The 23,376-nt window shown below is 39.0% G+C and overlaps 1 protein-coding gene across 4 annotated transcripts in view; it reads right to left on the bottom strand.

Moving 5' to 3' along the window:
* LOC117925100 (pre-mRNA-processing protein 40C) overlaps positions 1 to 23,376 on the bottom strand; it is a 64,092-nt gene that overhangs the window by 18,063 nt on the left and 22,653 nt on the right. For all 4 annotated transcript variants that reach the window (XM_034843963.1, XM_034843978.1, XM_034843970.1 and 1 more), the window contains 3 exons: positions 11,871 to 11,949; positions 2,270 to 2,737; positions 2,050 to 2,133 (listed from right to left, as the gene is read on the bottom strand). In XM_034843963.1, coding sequence (XP_034699854.1) covers positions 2,050 to 2,133; positions 2,270 to 2,737; positions 11,871 to 11,949 — 631 coding nt within the window. The remainder of the gene's footprint in view (positions 1 to 2,049; positions 2,134 to 2,269; positions 2,738 to 11,870; positions 11,950 to 23,376) is intronic.

The following is a 23,376-nucleotide window of genomic DNA, read 5'->3' as shown; positions in this document are numbered from 1 at the left end:
TCCGTCAACCCTCGGAACTAGCATTAATTTCCCATCAAATGATCCAAATGAAAGTAGTAGTCATACACCATAAATCTTGCACTTTTACAATGTTCTCCAAATCCCTAAAAGATGATCATCATATACACAACACTTTTGGGGAACTTTGCAACACTAAAAAGTCTAAACAACTTATGTTGGGTCTCATTGGTAACATGAGATGAAGAAATAGATGATCAACCGTTCACCATACACAAAATACAGCAATTCAGGCTGGGTTTATAAGACCTCCCCAAATACAGCATGTCATTAGCATCAACCTTCTAGACCACAAGGTTTTAGATTTCCAAATGAAATTGGCTGGAATGAAAGAAGTTAAAAGTGTAAGTACAAAGAGGGCTCCAAAGAAAAAATTGAGTGAAAACAAACCTGAGGATTCAAAAAGACTAGACTGTTACATTAGGCAGCAAGTATGGTGGCAAAGATTTAAGTTCCATCTAAAACTCTGAATACAACATTTGAGAAGAGCAAATTCAAAAGCTCATTCAACCAATGAGACCAAACAAACTAAAAAAATACTTTTTGATGCCACTCCACAACATGGGCTCTTATATGGAGAAAAAAAAAATTGAAACAAGAAATCCAACTCACATTATGGCAGATATTTACAATAAAACAATCCAAGCACTGAGAATTTTGTGCCAAAGCAAATAATTCTAGAGAAACCTCCACAAACATCTTACAACTGCAAGTATGACTCACTCTGAAAGTTTAAAATGGAATCCATTCAAGAAAATGCACAAAACATTGAAGAGTAAACCCATTATTTGAAAGGACTGCCACTGAATTCTACATAAAATCAGCTTATATAAGATGACAGGAACCATCTGATAAGTCAGGTCCTTTCATAACAATCAACAATCTTAAGAAGATCCCATGAACGTGTGGGAATCTATGCTGGCAGGTGAAGGGCTTTAAATTAATACACCTATGTGTTCCTCATACTAAAGAGTAGTATGATATGCAGCTTAAATATTGATTTTCCTCATGAGAAGCCTGGAGGAGGAAGGTAAAACAGGTTTATCTCTGATTTTTTTCCCCTTTTTTCTGATAAATTTTTTTTCATCTACAAGGGAAGCAAGACACCTGCTCAAACTTTAAAATTGACTGTTAGGTAGCAGACAGCTCAGATTTGTATCACCGTATTTATAAATAGACAACTTTAAATCAAGCCTATTGTAAAAACAACCTTTCAAACTCTGCTGAACAAGAGAGAAGAAGAAACCCAACTGAATACCAGCTACAAAAGTTGCCAATCCAAGAACTTAATGCCCCTTTCCTTCCACAGCTCCCTAACAAAGCAGAAACTCAAATTCCCCATGGCATTTCCTAGGGCTTCAGTTTAATAGGTGATCACCAAGAAGACAGGAAGAACCTAAGAAAGGGCAAATCAAGAGGCACATAGAATGCCAAGAAAATTGCACACACAATGACAATTTATAAACTAAATCATCAATCAATTCCTCAAGAGGTACACAACACATGTATTAAACAACGTCCACCTTCAACAATTGAATTGATCAAACAATTAGGTCAGATAATAAAAGACATCTCAGACAGGATACAAATAGATCATACCTATCAGAAAATTTACCCCACTAGACAACCCTTCCAGGAACATAAAAATCCAACAGATGTTTGCTTCTTAGGGACAAAAAATGCCCCTTTCGACAGTAAATTTCATTAAATTAAATAAGTCAGCAATCTATCAGAAAATCTCCCCACTAAACAACTCTTGTAGGAAAAACAAAATCCAACTGAAGTTTCCCTTCATTAGATTAAACAAATGAGCAACTTCTATTTCTATGTACAAGATTGACAATCATGCAGATATCAAAGTAAAATATCAGTCATCAAGAGCAGCCTATTAGAATTATGTTAATGAATAAAGACAGTGAGTCCACATCAACAAGTTCACCCTATCATACCAAGCAGGCAGATACAAGTCCAACACACCTGTTTCAAGGAACTCCCGAACAAAGTAATTGATAATCTTTAGACTCAACAAACCTTGAAACGTGGATCAAAAACAATCTTCGGCAGTTCTTTCTCCCATTTTGAAAAAGGTGCCACTCCACGTTCCTTAAGCATCTCCTAGAAATTTCAAGGGCACAACAACCAAGGAAAAATAAATCAACATTTCTCACATTATATATTAAAAGTAAATTTCTTTTTTTAAAAGATAACAGTAGCAACCAAGTGATTGGACATAAAAATTAGAACCTGATACCTTGAATTGGATGATACACTCCTCCTTTGTGGGTCCACTGTCTACATCCTCAGAATCTGAAGAAGAGTCAGACATATTACCATCCCCATTAGTGTCTTTTAGCTTGTCTTTGCTGTTTTCACTTTGCAGGCCCTTGACTGTAGGCTCAATCAGTCGTGAACCATTTAATTCTGATGCAATTGGTCCAGATGAATGAACAGGTGAAGAAGTAGCAGGAGCTCCAGAGTCCTGCAACTTCTTTTTTATCATATCCAGGGCAGATGCTGATCCTGGAACAGCTGAGGTTCTAAGAGGTGTGGCATCACGTCCACCAGTGGTAACAGCAGGAGCACTCAAAGCAATTGGGGAAGGCCCTTTTTCTGTTGACACATTGGTATTTGGTGCTAACATTGCATGTTCTTTTAAAGCAACACTGTCCTGCTTCCTTCTCATCTCAGTCAACTCAGTTGGGATTTGCCAGCTGCTTAACTGATTGAGAAAATAAACAAGCAAGGAAGATGGTGTTAAGATGCTGTTGACATAAACACTAAAAGATCAGAAACAAAGACTACAGAATCAATTTTTGCATTTAGTTTGATACTAGTTTTTTGTTTTATTATTATTACAAAAATGTAAAATGGGACTCATTAACAGCCTATAATTGATTAAGAAACATGACTTAAGAAACTTACTGGAACATTAGAAAAGAAACTTTATGTATTCAACTTAACTTCACAGATGTCTAAAGGGAGCATGTATATACATTTAAAAAATGATAAACAGAGAATAGAAAGAACAACCAAGAGTCCCTTTCCACAAGAGGATCTCTTAGCCCCAAATTAGTCATGCTCAAACCTTCCCAAAAAGCTAAAAGCCAAGCATCAATAGCTATCTAATACCAGCGATTTGGAAGAACCCCACAATACTCTCCCTTGTAATATCTGCTAATTCACCCCCAATGCCAAACTGACCTGGACTCCCTAAGGGTCACCATCTAAACTCAACTTGATCAGTTGATCCAACTACAATAAGTAAACAATCAAAGACAAACAACTTCCTTTTATTTTATTAACCAGGCAAGTAGCTTTCTGTTCCAATGAGATGAAGCTCAAAATAATGCTACAGAACTCCTTGGAGACAAAGGCCCAAAGAGAGCTCAGACAACAGACTATATGCCACAACTCTTCCATGGATATCATCTGGCCCAACAAAACAAACCTTGCATTCAACTACAAATATAAGACACAAGCATGACAAGAACAAAACGCCCTCAAAGAACTGTACTCCTCTATCCCCTACCGATACCCTCAAAACAAATAATCAGCATACTACCAACATCCTTAAGAAAAAAGCCTTGCAATAGGAGAAGCCAAAGCCCAATGAAAAAAGAGGAGGTTCCATTGATTCCCCACTACCTAAACACTAGACAAATTTATCAGGGCTAATGCCTTATAAAGGCTCTGAATATGACGCAAACATTTTGCATTGGCCTTTTTATGGGCTACTAACCATGCAGAGGTTTTGATTTTTGGAGATGCCCTTTTTCTAATCAATTGAGCTAGATGAAAGGTTTTGACTCTTAGAAATGAACTTAAACAAAGAATCTTCTACCCAAAGTCTCAACGCTCATTCATAATTGGGTGACAAGAACACATTTTCAAGTGGAGACAAGAAGATAGCTCAACCTTGCCCCATCATCAAGATTCTTGTCAAAGTTAGTATACAGTCCCTACAGACTGGGATTTAGGAATACCTCCAAAGTGAAGACAAAAGTATCTTACTTACCCAGCCTAGGAACAAACAAAGTAGCTAGCTTTGAAGTGTCCTCCTGATGAATGTAATCACTAGATAAAGAACTCTTTGTTTTCTTGTCAAAATCAAATAATTCATCGATATGAATTATTAAGTACAAGTAAATGATGAAAAATCCTTCCAAAAATACAAAGGATAATCAGAAAATAAGAGAGGAATACCTACCGAGAGCAGCGAGATTGCTACATAGGTCAAGAATGAAACAAGAACATGTACAAAATAAAGAAACAATGTACAACTTATAGGGGCGAAAGAAACCCTCCACTTGGCTCCACATTTTGTTAATGGAACAATAACATCATTAGCTGCATGTTGTGACCATTAAAAAATAAAATAAAAAATAAAAAATAGAAAAATAGAAAAATAAAGAAGAAAGAAAGAAAGAAAAAGCCTAAGTTACTAGTTACAACTAAAATTTGACAAAACCACATGTTGTACTTCCAAAGACATTTCCTTGACTTGGACATTCATGGTATCACAATAGCACAAAACCCTTCCACTCATAAATTGAGTTGATTCAAATCCATGACCTGCAGCAAGCCCTCCAAAAGGGCTAAAATCTCTATCTCAATAATCAATAAAATTTGACAAAACCACATGTTGTACTTCCAAAGACATTTCCTTGACTTGGACATTCATGGTATCACAATAGCACAAAACCCTTCCACTCATAAATTGGGTTGATTCAAATCCATGACCTGCAGCAAGCCCTCCAAAAGGGCTAAAATCTCTATCTCAATAATCAATAAAATTTGACAAAACCACATGTTGTATTTCCAAAGACATTTCCTTGACTTGGACATTCATGGTATCACAATAGCACAAAACCCTTCCACTCATAAATTGGGTTGATTCAAATCCATGACCTGTAGCAAGCCCTCCAAAAGGGCTAAAATCTCTATCTCAATAATCAATCCCTATCGCTAGATTAATTTTTATCTACCAAATTATTCTCTTTGTTTTGATTAATGGCTCTGGATTGGGTGGAGAGAATGGCAAGGACGTTGAAGGTCTATATGGAGGGGAAGACCTTCTTGGTTAGGTTTGAAGGTGAGTTCAGTGGAATATGGTGCTCGCTTACAAAGCACAGTTTGCCTTAGGCTTTGAGAAGGAAGAGGCTAGCTAGTTGATCGAACATTTGACGAAGGCAATCGAGCTGAAAAGTTACATGGGTTTCAACAGAAAATACAGAGGAAAATCCAGAGTTCATTTAATGGAGGTTTGCTTCAACAACCATGGTAGGTTTATAAGGCTTTCGGAGTTCGCCTCCAACAGAAAGTCAACTTTCCTGGTAATACCTGAGGGAGAGAAGGGCAGGGAATGGGAGCAACTAAAAAATGTGTTGTCTTCAATGCCGGTGGTCCCCTCCTCGAATATAGATGAAAAGGGAAGGCAGTGCAGGGATGAAAGAATAAATCACAAACATGTGGGTCCTTCGTATCAGTCCTTCACAAATGTAGTCAGAGAAAAAGGACCGAGGAGAGGAGGCCTTATTCCGGTTGGGAGATGGGCGAGAGCTGTGGTGTGCGAATGCCCCGCTGATTTTGATAATTGGGTTGAGGTTGGCCATGCTTTGGCGAAAAGATTAGGGCAAAAAAGTGTGGTGACTATCGTCCCCTTCTCTAGCGGAAAAGGTTTATTTTTTGTAGAAACTATAGAGGAAGCTTTTTCTCTCCAAGAATTAAGGTTTCTCAAGATTAAGGGAGGATATACAACCCATTTGAGAAGGTGGTCACCAAGGGAAAATTCAGAAGTCGTGAGGAAGTTCAGAGGAGGATGGATAGAATTATGGGGATTGCCCTTTCATTTATGGTCTGAGGAACATCTAAAGCAAATTGTGGAGCAGTGGGGGACAGTGACAGAGATCGATTGGTGAATGCTGAAATTGTATGATCTTTGCAAGGCAAGGGTGAGAATTTTAATGAAGGAGCAGTCAATTCTTCCCGCATTGATCGAGGTGTTAGATGGGGGATGGGCGTTTACAATTTCAATTGCAGTGGCTAGAGTTGAAGACGATAAGCAAGGTAGAGAAATGAGTAAGTCAACTCAGGAGGATTATGAGCCTCACTCGTGGACAGATGGCGGAAGGATGGTTGGGAAAGCTAGATCAACAGCTAAAGGAAGGTCTTATGATGGGGCCAGCTGGCAAAATGAAAGAGGGTGGAGATAGTCAAAAGACTGAAGCAGTACTCGTGGGGACACATGGCAAGAGAAGATCGGAAGTGGGGAACAGTTGGTTCCAACCCTCCTCTTCGTTTAATTTGAATTCAAACAAACAGAGAACAAGGCCTGTTGGGCCAAAGCAGGATGGTGAAGTTTGGGCCGGAGGGGACAAGGCCCACTCAAATGATGAGGAAGGGCATCGGGCCTCTAATGCAAAGCAAGAGAGAAGGGCCCAATCTCCTCGTAAACCCAAACCACTGGTAGAGGCAAACTTGGGCTAGAGAGGGGTGATAATTTAAAAAGCCCGTTTTCGAAGTTGGGCCAAGAAATGGGAGGAAAGCAGCCCATTTCTGAGAAGGGCTCTTTACACAGAGAAGACTCCTCTGCAATGGGAAGTCAGTCTCAAAGGTCTCCGTTTCTCAGCTAAAGGGCTCTGCGATGAAGTTTGGTTCAAAGAAGTTGTGGACTACTCTTATCCCTTCAATTTCTGGATGCCAACAAGGGGTTCGAAGTCGAAGTGAGCCTCTAATGCATGAGAAGCCATCTTCAGACTGTGATGCTCTTCCAAAGGAAGATGCTTTCGAAGCGGGAACACAGATGGATCGAAGGTTCAATGCAAGTCCACTCACTTTTAGTCGATCGTCAGAGTTCCGAAAAAGGTGTTCGGGGAAAGGGGCTTCGTCAAAAAGAGAAGATGCGGATAATCAACAAAGGTCTTCTCTTAAGGCTTCTATACTTTCAAAGGGGAAGGAGAAATTGCGCAAATCCTCTAACGTTGAAGACAGAGTAGGCTCTAAGGGTTTCGAGGGTTTTGTTCATCGTGGCTCTTCAATCACTATTTTTCCTTCTAATCCAGTAATCAGAGAGAAAAATGGCTCAACTCTGTGGGGACTTGTGGAATGATGGTAGTGGAAAATATTGAGGTACCTTCTTCTCCACATTCTCAGTCATCTTTGTCAATCCAGACAAAGAAAGTCTTAGACTTTAGACTTATTAGCTTGATCACTTGTCTCTATAAGATAATAGCCAAAGTTCTATCAGGGCGATTAAGAGGTGTACTACATGAAACTATCCATTCTACTCAAGGTGCTTTTGTTCAAGGGAGACAAATTTTGGACGCAGTTCTTATAGCTAATGAGATAGTGGATAAGAAAAGACGATCAAGGGAGGAAGGAGTTGTCTTCAAAATTGACTTTGAAAAGGCTTATGACCATGTGAATTGGGATTTTTTGGATCATGTGTTGGAGAAGAAGGGGTTTAGTCCTAGATGGAGGACCTGGATGAGAGGTTGTTTGTCTTCGGTCTCTTATGCAATTTTAGTGAATGGAAACGCTAAAGGTTGGGTTAAGGCAACTAGAGGATTAAGACAAGGTGACCCTCTATCCTCTTTTCTGTTTACTATCATCACAAATGTGTTGAGTAGGATGTTGTTGAGAGCAAAGGAAAGAAGTTTGTTGAGGGCTTTAGGGTAGGTAGGAATAGAACAAGGGTGTCCCTTCTGCAATTCACAAATGATTCCATCTTCTTTTCTAACACTTGTGCGGAAGAACTGCAAACCCTCAAGAGTTTATTGTTAGTGTTTGAGCAAATTTCTGGGCTTAAGGTCAATCTTGACAAAAGAAACCTTTTTGGCATCAATCTTGATCAGGATCATCTCTCTAGGTTGGCCTTGATGCTTGATTGCAAGGCTTCTAATTGGCCTATACTCTACATGGGTCTTCCTTTGGGAGGGAATCCAAAGGCTTGTGGCTTTTGGGATCCAGTGATTGAGAGAATCTTGAGGAGATTAGATGGGTGGCAAAATGCTTACTTATCTTTTGGAAGTAGGATAACTCTTATCCATTCATGTCTTTCCCACATTCCTAGCTACTTTCTTTCCTTGTTTAAGATTCCTGCTTCAGTGGCAGCAAAAAATTGAGAGATTGCAAAGGGATTTCCTATGGTCAAGGGTTGGGGAAGGTAAAAGAGATCATCTTATTAGTTGGGATGTAGTGTGTAAACCGAAAGCAAAAGGGGGATTGGGGTATGGGAAGATTTCTCAAGGAATCTCACTCTTTTAGGGAAATGGTTGCAAAGGTATCCTAGGGAGAGTTCAACTCTGTTGCATCAAGTCATTCTAAGCATTTATGGGACACATTCTAATGGTTGGGATGTCAACACTATAGTCAGATGGTCACATCGTTGTCCTTGGAAGGCTATTGCACAAGTCTTTCAGGATTTTTCCAAGTATACTCGGTTTGTGGTATGAGATGGGGAAAGAATTCGCTTTTGGGAAGACTTGTAGTGGGGGGACCAACCTTTGGGATTCCAATATTCAAAACTATTTAGAGTAGTCACGGATAAAAATATTCTTATATCTTCAATTCTCAGTTCTACTTGCCCCTTTTCTTAGAACTTTAATTTTCGTCGTAATCTTTTTTCTGAGATAGAAGATTTAGAAAGTCTCATGCGTTCACTTGATTGTTTGCATTTATCCCCATCAGTTTCAGATGCAAGATCCTAGTCTTTATCTTCTTCGAGGTTATTTACAATCAAGTCTTTTTTTCTAGCCTTGTTCCACCTTTCCGATTTATCTCCGGTTTTTCCTACTAAGTTTGTATGGAATTCTCAAGTCTCTTTTAAAGTCAAGTCCTTTGTCTAGTTAGTGGCACACAAGAAGGTAAATACTAATATCTTGTTACAATTGAGAAGACCCTACAAAGCTCTTGGTCCTGACATTTGTAAGTTGTGTATGAAGCATGGAGAATTAGCAGATCATCTTTTCCTATATTGTTCTTTGACGATGGGGTTGTGGCACAGATTATTTCAATTAGCCAAGATGGATTGGGTTCCCCCGAGAAGCATTTCTAACATGATGTTCATCAATTATAAAGGTTTTGGAATATCCAAGAGAGGGATAGTTTTGTGGCAAACTGCGTGCATTGTTTTAATTTGGGTTGTGTGGCGAGAAAGAAATGCTAGGATATTTGAGAATAAAGGTAGGAATTTAGAGAATCTATAGGATTCCATTCACTTTCTTGCTTCTCTTTGGGCTCTTTGTTCCATGGTTTTTAAGGGCATTCCCCTTAATCTGTTACAACTAGATTAGCTAGCAGTGTGTAGCTCCAACGGGATGATCTAGCCAAGAGAGATTGATTCGTTGTTTTTACATTTTAGCTTCTTGTTTTTGTTTTCTTCTTGTTTAGTTTTTCTTTGGTGGGAAGATTCCTCATCCTTCTTTTGTACTTCCTATTTCTATCAATATATTTCTTTGTTGTTTCCTATCAAAATAATCAATCCCTATCCCAACAATTTAGAGAAGGCACACAACCTGATTTAAAATCAGACCAGACCCGCCAGTTCAATCGGTTGAACCGTTGATCGGAGTTTGGTCCAGTTTGGTTAGCCTTTTGAGCTGGAGATCATGCTGAACCAGCATTGAACTGGACTAATCAGCAGTTGAACCACAGAATCGGTGAGCTGCCAGACCAGTTCCCTTATTTTCTGCAAAAAGATGGACTAAAGCCCATGGCTTTGGGCCACTTCTTGGCTAGCTGCATGGCCTGTTACATGCAATATCATCATGTAACTAGATAGGGTCTTTAAACTCCTCTTTAGCTCCATCTCTTCCCAATCAAGAATTCACATAAATGTCCAAGCTCTACCATTTTTGGCAAAACAATGGGCCAAGACCCATGGCATTGGGCTGCTTCTTTAAGTGGCTCAACAGCCTGCTACAGCCTATTAATCCAAATCAGCTACAGTAGGATATTTAAACTCCTCTTCACTTCCATCTCTTCCTTATGTGGGAGGGAGCACTAGGCAACTTATGCTTGTTCATAAAAAACTGTTGCAAAACACATATAAAATAATTTGGTTTGTTTTCAATATTTTTATAAGGATAAATACGAAAATAATACAAGTAAAAAACGAAATAATTATTAAAATTATAAAATAATAAGATACGTAACTTTTGATATTTTTCACATTTAAATATTATACATGTTTTATTTAATAAACAAAGATATTAATACATTTATATTTATTTATCATGATTTAATTAGATGATATCAAAATTTAAAAAATGAAATATTATTAAGGTTTTTAATCATCTGTGTATTTTAAACTTTTTATAATTATTTTAAATGTTAATAAAATATAAATATATATTCATAAAGTCATGTTAGCATCACAGTTTGACCCTGGTTAAACCACTAACCTCACCAATATGAATCATGAACCAATAACTTTTTTGGATTAATGACCAATCTGGTTCTAAAAACATTGTACACAACACTGCACTATGGTGACACAACATTGTAATAAAAACATTGCACACAACCCATGCCAAAGGCTGAATATCACTAGGAAATGTAAAAAAGGATGATCAACCAATTAAACTTTGCTACTTTGGCACATAAAAAATGATTCTAGCTGAGAGATTTGAAAGGGCTCCTCACCTGTAGCAAATTGCTGGTGTTGACTTCTTCTTGGCTACTTACCATGCAAAAGCCTTTAACTTTATAGGCTTTAGATTCCCAAATGAAACTAGTTGAGAAAAGAGAGCCTAAAATCAAGGGGGCTTAAAACGACTAAAGGAAATACTCTGCAGAAAGTAAGCCTAAGGAGACCAAACCCTCACATCCAAGAAGGAAGATGATAAGTTTCCTATCAAAAAAAATAAAATAAAAAAATAAACAGGAAGGAAGATGATAAAGCATACAAGGATAAAAGATGACACGAGAAGTTCAGAATCTTTATTTCCTGGATCAATAAGATTGACAAAAACTGAAGTTCTAAATCAACAAGAAGAAGCTAGAATCGATGAAACAATGGGGCCTTTAACTCTTAGAAATCTAAAGAGAATTTTTTTTTAATAGGCAATTTTGAAGAGATTTGGAAATTGAGCACAATGTGGTTGTTCTATCCACCATAAATCATCATTAAAACAAAAATATAAATAAAAATTAAGATTTTTACCTTTCTACTATCATCAATAGAAAAAATAAGTATGACAGGAAAAATCACAGAAAACTTCTTAAATTTCTCCCTTAAGGCAAAGGCGTAACAACCTGACTACATCATGGGCATCCTAACCATTGGAGTATATCTAGTAGATCCTCAAGATGGCCCTATGTCATAAAGCATGGCCTCCCTCAGGAACTGTAGGGCTCTATTCCTCAAAGAATCTACCTTAAACCCAACTTGGGCTTACACCACATTAGTTGGAAATAAGTATGTCTTCATAAAGATGCATACAGCTCTTGGACAGGGAATTGGAGAAGAAAATTATATCAATCTAGATCACTATTGGTGCACACAGCTCTATTTCAAACCTTTACTTCACTACGAATACAGTACATGTATTTATAGCTAAAAATTTACATGGGTAACTGAATCTCACTGCATATGCAATTTATCAGGATAAACAATGCACACTAGACAACCTTCATGCATTAAAATTTTTTGCGACAAACTAGAATAAAAAAAAATAATAATAATCACATCAGAGTCTAATATACAAGAAACTTGATCATGTTCCATAATGGGAGACCCAGATAGTTTGAGAAATAAAATATGTTTCTTTCAATTCAATCAAGGATTGAATAGCGAGAGAGAGAGAGAGAGAGAGAGAGAGAGAGCATCACTTGATGCTATTTTACGATACCTTGGTTTTGGTGTTGTAGTAATATTTTTTGCCATCATTAGTGGTAACCAATGCCCAATCAGTGCCAGTCAACTTTTCCCTAAGCAAAAGAACGCATGAAACAATTTAGACTAAAAGAATATTTCAAGAAATTGTTTAGCAAGTTGCAACAGCAAAGATCTCTTGGACTAACAATAATAGAAAAATACAACTACAAAAACAAGAATTGTAAGTAAAGGGGAACAAGCATAATACAGGGAAAACACCCAATCAGATACAGTATCTGATTTATTAGAAAGACGCCCAACAAAAGCGACAATGCAACCCATGTACACAAAGAGTATTTACAGAGCACCACAAGTGAAGAGAATGGAGAAAAAGAAACAAGAATAGCCCCTACTTGAATAGCCATCAATGAGATCCACCAAAGAGCTATTTACCAATTCAAAAGGAAATCTAGACCAATCCAAAGAGATCTAGTGAAGAACTTTCTCTACTTTGAACAAAGTGCTTGTCCTCATTAAAGCTTTGTCATTCCATTCTGTCTACATACACCAAAACAAGCACAAGGTACCAATCATCCACACCTTCCTCTTAACTTTTATCCTTACTCCACAAGTTGTAACCCAACAACTCCTCAACCATTTATTGGAACACACAATGAAGTCATATTATGATAGCAAGAAATTCCAAAGCAACCATGATTGACAATGGATGAGAATTGTGATTTTTTTATCTCCTCACTATCCTCACATAAACACTTGTTTACTAAGGATCATCCTTAGGGCTACAACTTGAGTGGATTGTGTTGAGTCAACCCAAGCCAACTTGAATTAAGAAGCATTCAATTCGAACCCAACCTAACCTGACCTTTAACATGAGATACTCGACTCAAGCCCAACCTAACCTCATTTTCCAAGTGTGAGTTAAGTTTAGCTTAGGCTCAAGTCGGTTGGTTCGTACAGGCCAAATTTGGGTTGAGTTAGTTTGAACCATGTTCTACTAAAACAACTTTCTATATATTTATACCAAAATTTAAACAATAAATAGGATAACATTTTAAAATAGTTACAAAAAATTAAAAATAAATTTATGTCTCTCTTTAGCAAAATGAAATTGAACATATTACATGATATAATTACAATTTGGCCTTTTTTTCCTTTAAAATTGAAAAAAAAAAATGAATATCGCTATACAAGATCATAAAAAATATAAATATTATTAAAATATTAAATTGCAAGTTAAGCTTTGGTTGTTTAAACCTTGGCCCTAGCCTAATTCGAATTGAGTTCATGTTGAAAAATCTTAACTCAAGTCCAATCCAAGAAATGGCAGCCCAAACCCACCAAAAGGTTGAGTTGGACTGGGCTAGCCTACCTAAGTTACTCCAAATGACCTCACGAGGTGATCAAAAGTTAGAATCTTCTCCCAATAGCTTCTAAAGAAAAGAAAAATGCCCTCAAACAAGCAGTTGACCCTCACACTCTTTTTGCAGAATATTGACGCACACTTTTGGAAAATAAGAATTACCCAAAAAAAATCTTGACCAAAAAGCACTCCTCCTTCCCATTTTTTCATACAAGCTTGTCTTTCCACTCCTCTTGTAAGGCATGCCTACTTAATGCACTCCAAAAATAGACCACCAACTTTATTTTCCAATCATAGAAGGGCCTCCAAAAACAATGATTCCAATGCCTTATTCCTTCCTTCACCACCCATAGATCCATCATTCTTGCATTTGTAATGGTACTAAGGCTAAAAAAGAAGGAAAGACCTCTTTCAATGACCTCTTCCAACACTAAGTGTTTAACCAAAACCAAGGATGAAAATATCAATTTTCATGGATATATCGATAACTTGATTTTACGGATATATCATAATATATTGGAAAATATCGGTGGATGTTTTGACATAAAATATCAATGAGCTGAAAATAAATCAAAACTCATAGAAATGTTGAAAAAAAATCATGGAAAGGTAGGAAAAAACTCTAAGAAATGATAAATAAGAAATAAAATACATATTCAAAATCCAAAGACAATAGGCTTTTGGTATTCGGTGGTTGAGAGAATATCGAGGAGGTTGGGTGGATGGAAAAAGGCTTTTTTGTCTCTAGGATGGAGGATTACTTTAATTTAGTCAAGTCTGTCTCACATCCCAAGCTCCTTCCTCTCCCTCTTCAAAATCCCAGTATCAATAGCCTCAAAGATTAAGAAACTGTAAAGAGATTTCCTTTGGTCTAGGGCGAGGGAAGGGAAGAAAGATCATTTTATCAGATGGGATGTTGTTTATAGGCCAAAGGAGATGGGAGGTTTGGGTTTCGGGAAGACTTCCTTAAGAAATAATTTTTTTTTTTGATAGGAAACCACACATGAATATATTGATAAGATAAAATAGTACATAAGGAGGATGAGAAATCCTCCCACCAGAATTAAAACTAAACAACACAATAAGATAACATGACACTACACCGTCTCATTGGACCTACACACTGCTAGCCAATCTAGTTGTAAAACGTTAAGGGGAATGCCCTTAAACCCCGTTGAGCAAAAAGCGCAAAACGAAGCGATGAAATGAATGGAGTCCCAAAGATTCTCTGAACTCCTAGCTTTGTCCTCAAATATCCTAGCATTCCTTTCCCACCACACAACCCAAATTAAAGCTATGCACGCATTTTGCCACAAAACCAACCCTCTCTTGGATTTGCCAAAGCCTTTATAATTGATGAACATCATGTCTGAAATGCTTTTCGGAGGGACCCAATCCATCTTGGCTAGCTGAAAAAGTCTGTGCCACAACCCCAAAGTCATAGAACAATGAAGAAATAGGTGATCTGCAGATTCTCCTTGCCCCATACACAACTTACAGATGTCAGGGCTAAGAGCTTTGTGGGGTCTCCTCAATTGTAGCAAGTCGTTGGTATTTACCTTTTTTGTGTGCCACAAGCCAAACAAAGGCCTTAACTTTGAAGGGAACTTGAGATTTCCATACAAACTTATAAGGGATCAAAGGAGATGAATCAGATGATTGGGATAAGGCTATAAAGAAGGACTTGACTGTAAACAGTCCTGAAGACAATAAGGACCAAGATCTTGCATCTGAAGCGGAGGTGGATAAATTCATACAATCAATAGAACACATGAGGCGTTCTAGATCTTCTATCTCATAATCGGTTAGACTACGATGGAAATTAAAGTTCCATGAGAATGGGCGATCCGAACCAAGAATTGAAAATATGGGAACACTTTTATCCATTACTACTCTAAATAGTCTTGGATATTGTCTTTGAAGATTTGGTCCCCCACCATAAATATCCCAAAAGCGAATTCTTTCCCCGTTTCCTACGACCAACCGAGTATACTTGGAAAAATCCTGAAAGACTTGTGCAATGGCCTTCCAAGGGCAACGATGTGACCACCTGACTAAAGTGTTGGCATCCCAACCATTTGAGTGTGTCCCGTATATGCTAAGAATGACCTGATGCCATAGAGTTGTACTCTCCCTAGGATACCTCCACAACCATTTCCCTAAAAGAGCGCGATTCCTTAAAGGAATCTTCCCAATCCCCAAACCCCCTTTTACCCTCGGCTTACACACAACATCCCATCTAACAAGATGGTCTCTTTTGCCTTCCCCAATCCCTGACCAAAGAAAGTTCCTTTGCATCCTCTCAATTTTTGCAGCCACTGAAGCAGGAATCTTAAACAGAGAAAGAAAGTAGCTAGGGATATGGGATAGACATGAGTGTAGGAGAGTAATCCTACCACCGAAAGATAAGTAAGCCTTTTGCCACCCGTCTAATCTCCTAGAAATTCTCTCAATCACTGGGTCCCAGAAACCACAAGCGATTGGATTCCCTCCCAAAGGAAGACCCAGATAAAGTATAGGCCAATCTGAAGCCTTGCAATCAAGCAACAATGCTAACCTACAAAGATGATCCTGATCCAGGTTGATACCAAATAGATTACTCTTATCAAGATTGACTTTAAGCCCAGAAACTTGACCAAATACTAACAATAAACTCTTAAGAGTTTGCAATTCTTCCTCACTAGAGTTAGCAAAGAAGATGGTATCGTCTGCGAATTGCAGATGAGACACCCTACACCTATTTCTACCTACCCAGAAGCCCTCCAGCAAACTTCTTTCTTCAGCTTTCAACAACATTCTACTCAACACATCTGCAACAATAGTGAACAGGAAAGGGGATAAAGGGTCACCTTGCCTTAAACCTCTAGATGCCTTGACCCACCCTTTAGCATTACCATTCACTAGAATAGCATAAGAGACCGACGACAAACAACCTCTCATCCATTTCCTCCATTTAGGACTAAATCCCTTCTTCTCCAACACATGATCCAAAAAATCCATTTAACATGGTCATAAGCCTTTTCGAAGTCTATCTTGAATACAACTCCTTCCTCCCTGATCGCCTTTTCTCATCCACAATCTCATTGGCTATAAGAACTGCATCCAGAATTTGTCTCCCTTTAACAAAAGCACCTTGAGTGTAGTGGATGGTCTCCTGTAGTACTCCTCTTAGACGCCCTGACAAGACTTTTGCTATTACCTTATAGAGACAAGTGATCAGGCTGATAGGTCTAAAATCCGAGATCTTCTTTGACTGACTCTTTTGGGCAACAGAACTATGAAGGATGCATTGGTGTTTTGATTAATAATCCCGCTATTGTGAAACTCTGCAAACACCCTCACTAAGTCATCCTTGATCACATCCCAACAATCCTGAAACACTGCTATGGTGAAACCATCAGGCCCCGCGCCTTATCCCTATCTAACTGAAAGATGGCATTATAGATCTCTACTTCGGAGAAAGGGGAATCCAACCTAGAGCGCTCTCTTCTGATATAGGGGACCACTCGATACCCTCTACACTCCACGACTCACCTGGAGGACTCGAGTATAGCTTTTTGAAATAAAGTAGTATCTCCTCTGTGATGCTCTCGGAATTGTCCAACACCAAACCCCTTTCATTCTCCAATAATTTGATGAAATTCCTGTTTCGTCTCCCATTAGCCACTTTGTGGAACAGCTTTGAGTTGCAGTCCCCGTCTTTAACCCATTTTACCTTGGCTTTTTGTCTCCAATGAATTTCTTCCCTCATTATTATTTCCTCTAGCTCCCCTTTTCTTACAGCTCTTTGAACAGCTAGATCAGAAGAGAAAGTCCCTTCTTGTTCATTGGCATCAATGATAGCTATTTCATCCAATATGGTTTTCTTCCTTTCCTTAAGCATTCCAAAAGTATTCTTATTCCAATCTTTCAATTTTGCCTTAACAAATTGTAGCTTCCTCATGAACTTGTGACCTTCCCAACCATTTCCTTCAAATTCTCTCCACCAACTGCTAAAGCTCTCTTTGAAACTATGATGTTGCAACCACATATTCTCAAACCTAAAAGGTGTAGGACCCCACTTGAAAGGGTTGGTATCCAATACAATCGGCCAATGATCTATGTCCATCTAGGGAGAACTTCTTGAAGGCTTTGAGGAAATGAGAACTCCCACTCATTTGAATAGAGAAACCGATCCAATCTCTTACACACCGGTGACTCTTGCATATTTGACCAAGTAAAAGAGGCATTTCGTAATGGGGGATCATGTAATTCACTTTCTCTTATAAAGCCATCAAAGTCCCTCATGCTAGAAGTGAATCTAGATCCACCCATTTTTTCTGAACTTCTCCTTATAACATTGAAATCACCACCCACACACCATGAAGGAGAAGTAAGGCCAAAAAGGTCTGATAGCTCCACCCAAAAATCCTTCCTAATTAAGGGGCTGTTTGGGCCATAAATAGCGGATAACCACAATGGACCACATCCATCCAACAAGAACTTGACTGAGACAGAAAAAGATCCAATTACCACATCCTCACTGCTCATTTTCTTTGAGTCCCAAATGATTAAAATCCCTCCTCAAGCCCCGCACGCCGGGAGAGCAGCCCACTCTTTATTCCTAACCGACCAGACACTTCCTACAAACCTTTTATCACACACCTCTCTTTTTGTTTCCTGTAACATCACTACATCTGGATTCTGAAGGCGCAAAAAATCCTTAACCACCCATCTCTTTTTCCTAGATCCCAACCCCCTGATATTCCAACTTATGATCTTCATAACACAACCTCACTGACCCTATAGCACCTAATCAAGGACAACAGAACTCAACTATCTATGGCGACTCTATTCTTTCGCCTTGAATACACTTTAATATCCAAGGAGTTTAAGACCTCACATACTTTAGTCATTTTGCTAGGGGAAAGACCTTCAATTTGGAACCCACCCATCTGAGCGAACTCATTGTCTCCCTGGCTAGCTGTGCCCAGAATAGGGGTCCCAAGATGCGAACTAGGATTGGACTTGACACAGCTTTCCGACAACAGATCCAATCTAGGCAGCTAGGGCACCGCCACATCACGATTAGGGATGCCAACACATCCAATACTAGAGGTCCCAGCGACATCCATTTTTGAAAAAAATTCAGGTAACACTCGGTTTTTCGTAGGAAACTAGGCTTGAAAAGCTAGAATGGAGAGATCGATGGCAAAAGAGCTCGGGTGTGGAAGAGTCACACCGGAGAGGGGAGAGTGAAAAGGCAGATAAGGCTGAGAAAAAAGGTGAGAAGATACCTCGAGAATTTCCATTTCCATCATTCCACAGTACCCCTCAAAGTTGAGCCCTTTTTCTCTGGATGCGGGATTAGAAGGGTGATCCATGACTGAACTATGAGAACAACCCACAAATCCCTTAAAACCTACTCCGTCTCCTCCTTTATCAGTATTGCGCATCTTCTCCTTCCCCTTTGACAGACAAGGAACCCTAAGAAGATTTCTCTGCTCCGCATGTTCCTTCGTCGGCGTCGGTCCTTCCGCGGAACATCCTTGAACCAGCTGTGTTCCCACTTCGAAGCCGTCTTCCATTGGAAAATTATCACTGAGTAGCGTCGATCTCTCAGTCGTGAGTGGCTCGCTTCGGCTTCGCTCCCCTTGTCGACATTCAGATCTTGATGGAAGCGGAGCATTCCACAACTTCCTTGAACCGCGTTTCATCGCGGATTCCCTCTGTTGATCTACAGGATCCTCACGATCCACCTTCTCCTTCCCCTTTGCAGAGAAGTGAGCACTGTGAAAAGGGCCCTTCGACTGCCTGTCTTGATGGTCTCCCTTTTCTTGGCCCAACAACTGAAACGGGCCTTTCCCATTGGTTTCCTTTTTCCAGCCCACTTCTATTTCAGACCGTAGGCTGGGCTTACTAAAAAGATGGGCTCTAGACTTAACTTTGAAGGCCCGAAACCCATCCTGGAGGCTTGACTGGGCTTTGGCCCCTCCAACCTGCTTTGGCCCATCAGATTCAGCTATTTGGCCTTTTGAATCCGATTGCAATGGAGGTTGGGACCAGATGTATCCCACTAACGTCTTGTTCTTCCCACGTGTCCTCCCAGGAGCGTTCTCCGCCTTTTGCCCACTTCTCCACTCCAACGTTCTGTCAACTGCCCCAAGATAGGACCCCTTATCAGCCGTTGATCTACCTTCCTCTACCCACTTGTTGCCACCTGTCCCCATGTGAGTCTCAACCGGTTGCCGAGTTGACTCACCCATCTCTCTAACCTGCCAACCTTCATTCTTCACGGCTACTGCGACTGAAATAGTGAAGTCCCAACTCCCGTCTACCACCTCAACCAAAGCCGGGAGAACCGATCGTTCTTTCATTACCACTTTCACCCTTGCTTTGCTAAGATCAAAAAGTTTCAGAGTTCGCCAATCGATCTCTATCACCGTCCCCCACTGCTCCATAATTTTCTTCAAGTGTTCTCAGACCATAAATGGAATGGTAAACCCCTTAACTCTATCCAACCTTCCTTGAATCTCCCCTCTACTTCTGAATTTTCCTTCGGCGACCATCTTCTCAACGAGACTATAATTCCGCCCTTAATCCTGATGGACCTTGATTCGTGTAGTGATACAGCTTCCTCTAAGGTTTCTACAAAAAACAACCCTTTTCCTCTGGCAAATGGGACGATTGTCACCACGCCTTTGTGCCCTAGCCTTCTCGCCATGGCCCGGCCGGCCTCAGTCCAATTGACATCACCTTCTTGACATTCGCACACCACAGCCCTCGCCCATCTCCCAACTGGAACGAGGCCGCCCTTCCTCGGACCTTCGTCTCTGACAACCTTCGCATAGGACCATTGCAGGGGACCCGCATTTTTGTGCAATATCCTTCCTTCCCTGCTCTGCCTTCCCTTTTCAACAGAACTCGAAGAGGGGACCACCAACATTGAGTTCAACGCAGACTTTAAAAGCTCCCATCCCCTGCCATTATCTCCCTCGGGTATTACCAGAAAGGTTGACTTCCTATTAGAGGCGAACTCTGATAATCTTATGAACCTGCCATGAACATTGAAACAAACCTCCAGAAGATGTGCTCTGGTTTTTCCTCTAAATTTTCTATTGAGTCCCATACAAATCTTCATCTCAATGGCCTTTGTTAGCTGTTTTACCAACCAACTAACCTCCTCCTTCTCAAAACCTAAGACAAAAACAGAGCCTCTGCTATGCTCTGTTATCGAACACCAAATTCCTCCGACCTCATCCTCTGCCCTAACCCAGAAGGTCTTCCTCTCCACATGTACCTTCACGCTCCTTACCATTTTTGTAAGAAACAACAAATATCAACCCTGAAGAATACGGCAACACCTGTGAAAGATCTCCAATCACATGCCTCAACTCAACCAACTTTGTTAACTGTTCCAATTTTCTCTTCGTCGACATCCAACCATACGTTCATCATATTCACAAATAATAAGGAGAAAGAGGGTCGTTTGGCCCCTTAGAACTTTGATAAAAGCCAACAAGAGTACTATCAACAAGCACTAAGTACCTAAATGTAGAGATACACCATTTAACTTATCCAAACCATTTTATGCCCTCTTAGGGAAATAGCTTTGGAGGTTCCCTAGGGAAAGGAGTGGTCTTTGGCATAAGGTTATTGCGAGTATTTATGGGACACATCCTAATGAATGGGGACACCAACATGGTGGTTAGATGGTCACATAGATGTCCTTGGAAGGTTATTGCTCAAGTTTTCCAAGATTTCTCCCCTTTTATCCGCCTAGTAGTGGGGAATGGGGAGAGAATCCGTTTTTGGGAAGATCCATGGTGGGGTAACCAAACTTTGTGCTCTCACTTCCCTGTTCTTTATAGAGTTATTTTTGTGAAAAAATCTCACCATCTCAGTTGTCCTTGGCAATTCCTATCCACTCTTTTGGAATTTTAATTTTCATCATAATCTTACTGATACAAAAATTGAACTCCTTCAAAGACTCATGCCCTCCCTTAGCTTAGTGCATTTTTCTCTTTTTATGGCAAATTCAAGAGCTTAATCTTTGTCCTCATCAAACTTGTTTTCTATTAAATCTTTTTTATTGGCCTTGTCAAATTTCTCAAATCCTATTTTGTTCCTTCCGGCCAAGTTTTTGTGGAGATCAAAAGCTCCTTCAAAGGTTAAGGCCCTTGCTTAGTTAGGTACATGGGAAGGTAAACACCAATGATAAGTTGCAGTTGAGAAGACCCTACAGATTCCTTTGTCCTCAATGGTGCATTCTATGCAAGGGGAATGGAGAATCAATCGACCACCTTTTTCTTCATTGCCCTTTAACTATTGGGCTTTGGCACAAGCTCTTCAATCTAGTAGGGTTGGCTTGGGTCCCACCAAGGAGCATGATGATTATCGCATTTAGAGGTTTAGGGAATTCAATTAAAGGCAAGACACTTTGGTAAATCGCTTGCCTCACTTTGTTGTGGATTGTGTGGCAAGAAAAAAATGCTAGGATTTTTTAGGATAAGGGAAGATTGGAAGGGATGTTATGGGATTTACTTCATTTTTTTATTCCTCTCTATGGGCCTCTTGTACTACTGCTTTTAGAAGAGTTCCTCGTAGTATTTTACAACTCAATTGGACTGCAGTTTTTTATTCAAAAGTTTGAGATAATTGGAGATTATCTTTGTATATAGTTTTCTAAAGATGGGTATTTTCTCTTTTGATCAGTTTCTGTTTTTTGTGGGAAGGACCTCTCATCCTTCTCTCGTATATTTTCTTCTACTAATACATATTTCTTCGTTTCTAATGAAAAAAAATATACATATTCAGGTTTAAAAAAAATAATATATATAATATATTTTGTGACATTTTGTAATAATATATACAAATTAAATTTAAAATTATAATATATTTAAGGTTTTTTTATTTAAAATATTGATGATTTTATTTATTTATTTTGTATTTAATTATTATATAAAAGATATGGTAAAATAATTAAAATTGATTTATTTATAATAATTTTATTTTAATTAATTTATATAATATATATTCATTTGCATGTGAATGCATAGCACAAATAAAGTGTTAGTCCAGTGGTTGCAGTAAATTAAGCTAGCACTAAAGCTCCCATGTTCAATCCTTGGACTGGTGTTTGTGCAATTTAATTTTTTTTCTTGACTTAAGAAGTAATCCCACATCAAAACTAGAGAGGAAAAATTACTTGAATTTAAGGAGAAACCCATCACAATGAGCTACAGCTCTCTCTAGGCTAAGTAGGCAGCTTAAATTGGGTTAGATGTGCAGGCTAGATGAGCTCTCTTGGCATTTGGGCCTTTTTATAGAAAAAGGCGGTGCTAACGTGACCAATTAAATCAGCAATATTACTGATAAATTGGAAAAATATCGGTATGTCACCAAAATATCGATGAAAAATGTGGAAATAATTGGAAATTTCGGTGAAAGGAGATATCATCGCAGATTTCATGTCAAGCCCACTCAATATTCGATATTTCGATGAAATATCCAATTTTTTCATCCTTGACCAAAACTTGGTATGGCACCCATTCCTAACCACAATTAGGGTGTAGAGTCTAACCTCCTCCTATCCTTTTCTAAATGCTTTCTACAAACCCACTCTAAACAGCTTCTCTACCTCTATAGTGAACCATCCACCATCCACCTTTCCAAACTCACTTGAATGACTCCTCCATGGGCTATCTTGCCCAATTTGCAAATCTTCATAACCATGCTCATTCTTTTTAAGGGAGAAATCATTCTCATTCCCAGCCCCCTATTTATTTTGTTCAACCATACAATTAGCCATCTCATCAAATATAACGTCTTCCCCTTAGTTGACCACCCCCAAAAAAAGAAAAAAAAAACCTCTTTGGATTTTCTCCAAGCGGCTCCTAACTAATCAAAAAAGGACAAATAAAGACAAAATAAATAAGCAAACTAGAGAAGATGTTTTTCATAGGAGTCAATCTCTTCCCCCCTACTCATGATAAAATAAGAAAGCCTATCATTTAGGATACAATGGGAAAGGTCAATAATTCAAGATAACATTAAATAATACACCAAAAAAAAAAAAAAAAGTTCATGCTCAACAACATCAATGAGATTGGAATATAACAAATTAAGAACAAAACCTAGACATCTTGATTTTTAACTTTCTCCTAGAACTTGGGCCACG

Source organism: Vitis riparia, chromosome 1, assembly GCF_004353265.1.
Source record: "Vitis riparia cultivar Riparia Gloire de Montpellier isolate 1030 chromosome 1, EGFV_Vit.rip_1.0, whole genome shotgun sequence".
Lineage (NCBI taxonomy): Eukaryota > Viridiplantae > Streptophyta > Magnoliopsida > Vitales > Vitaceae > Vitis > Vitis riparia.
The sequence above is the reverse complement of the archived record's forward strand: the minus strand, read 5'-3'. Positions and strand labels throughout refer to the sequence as shown.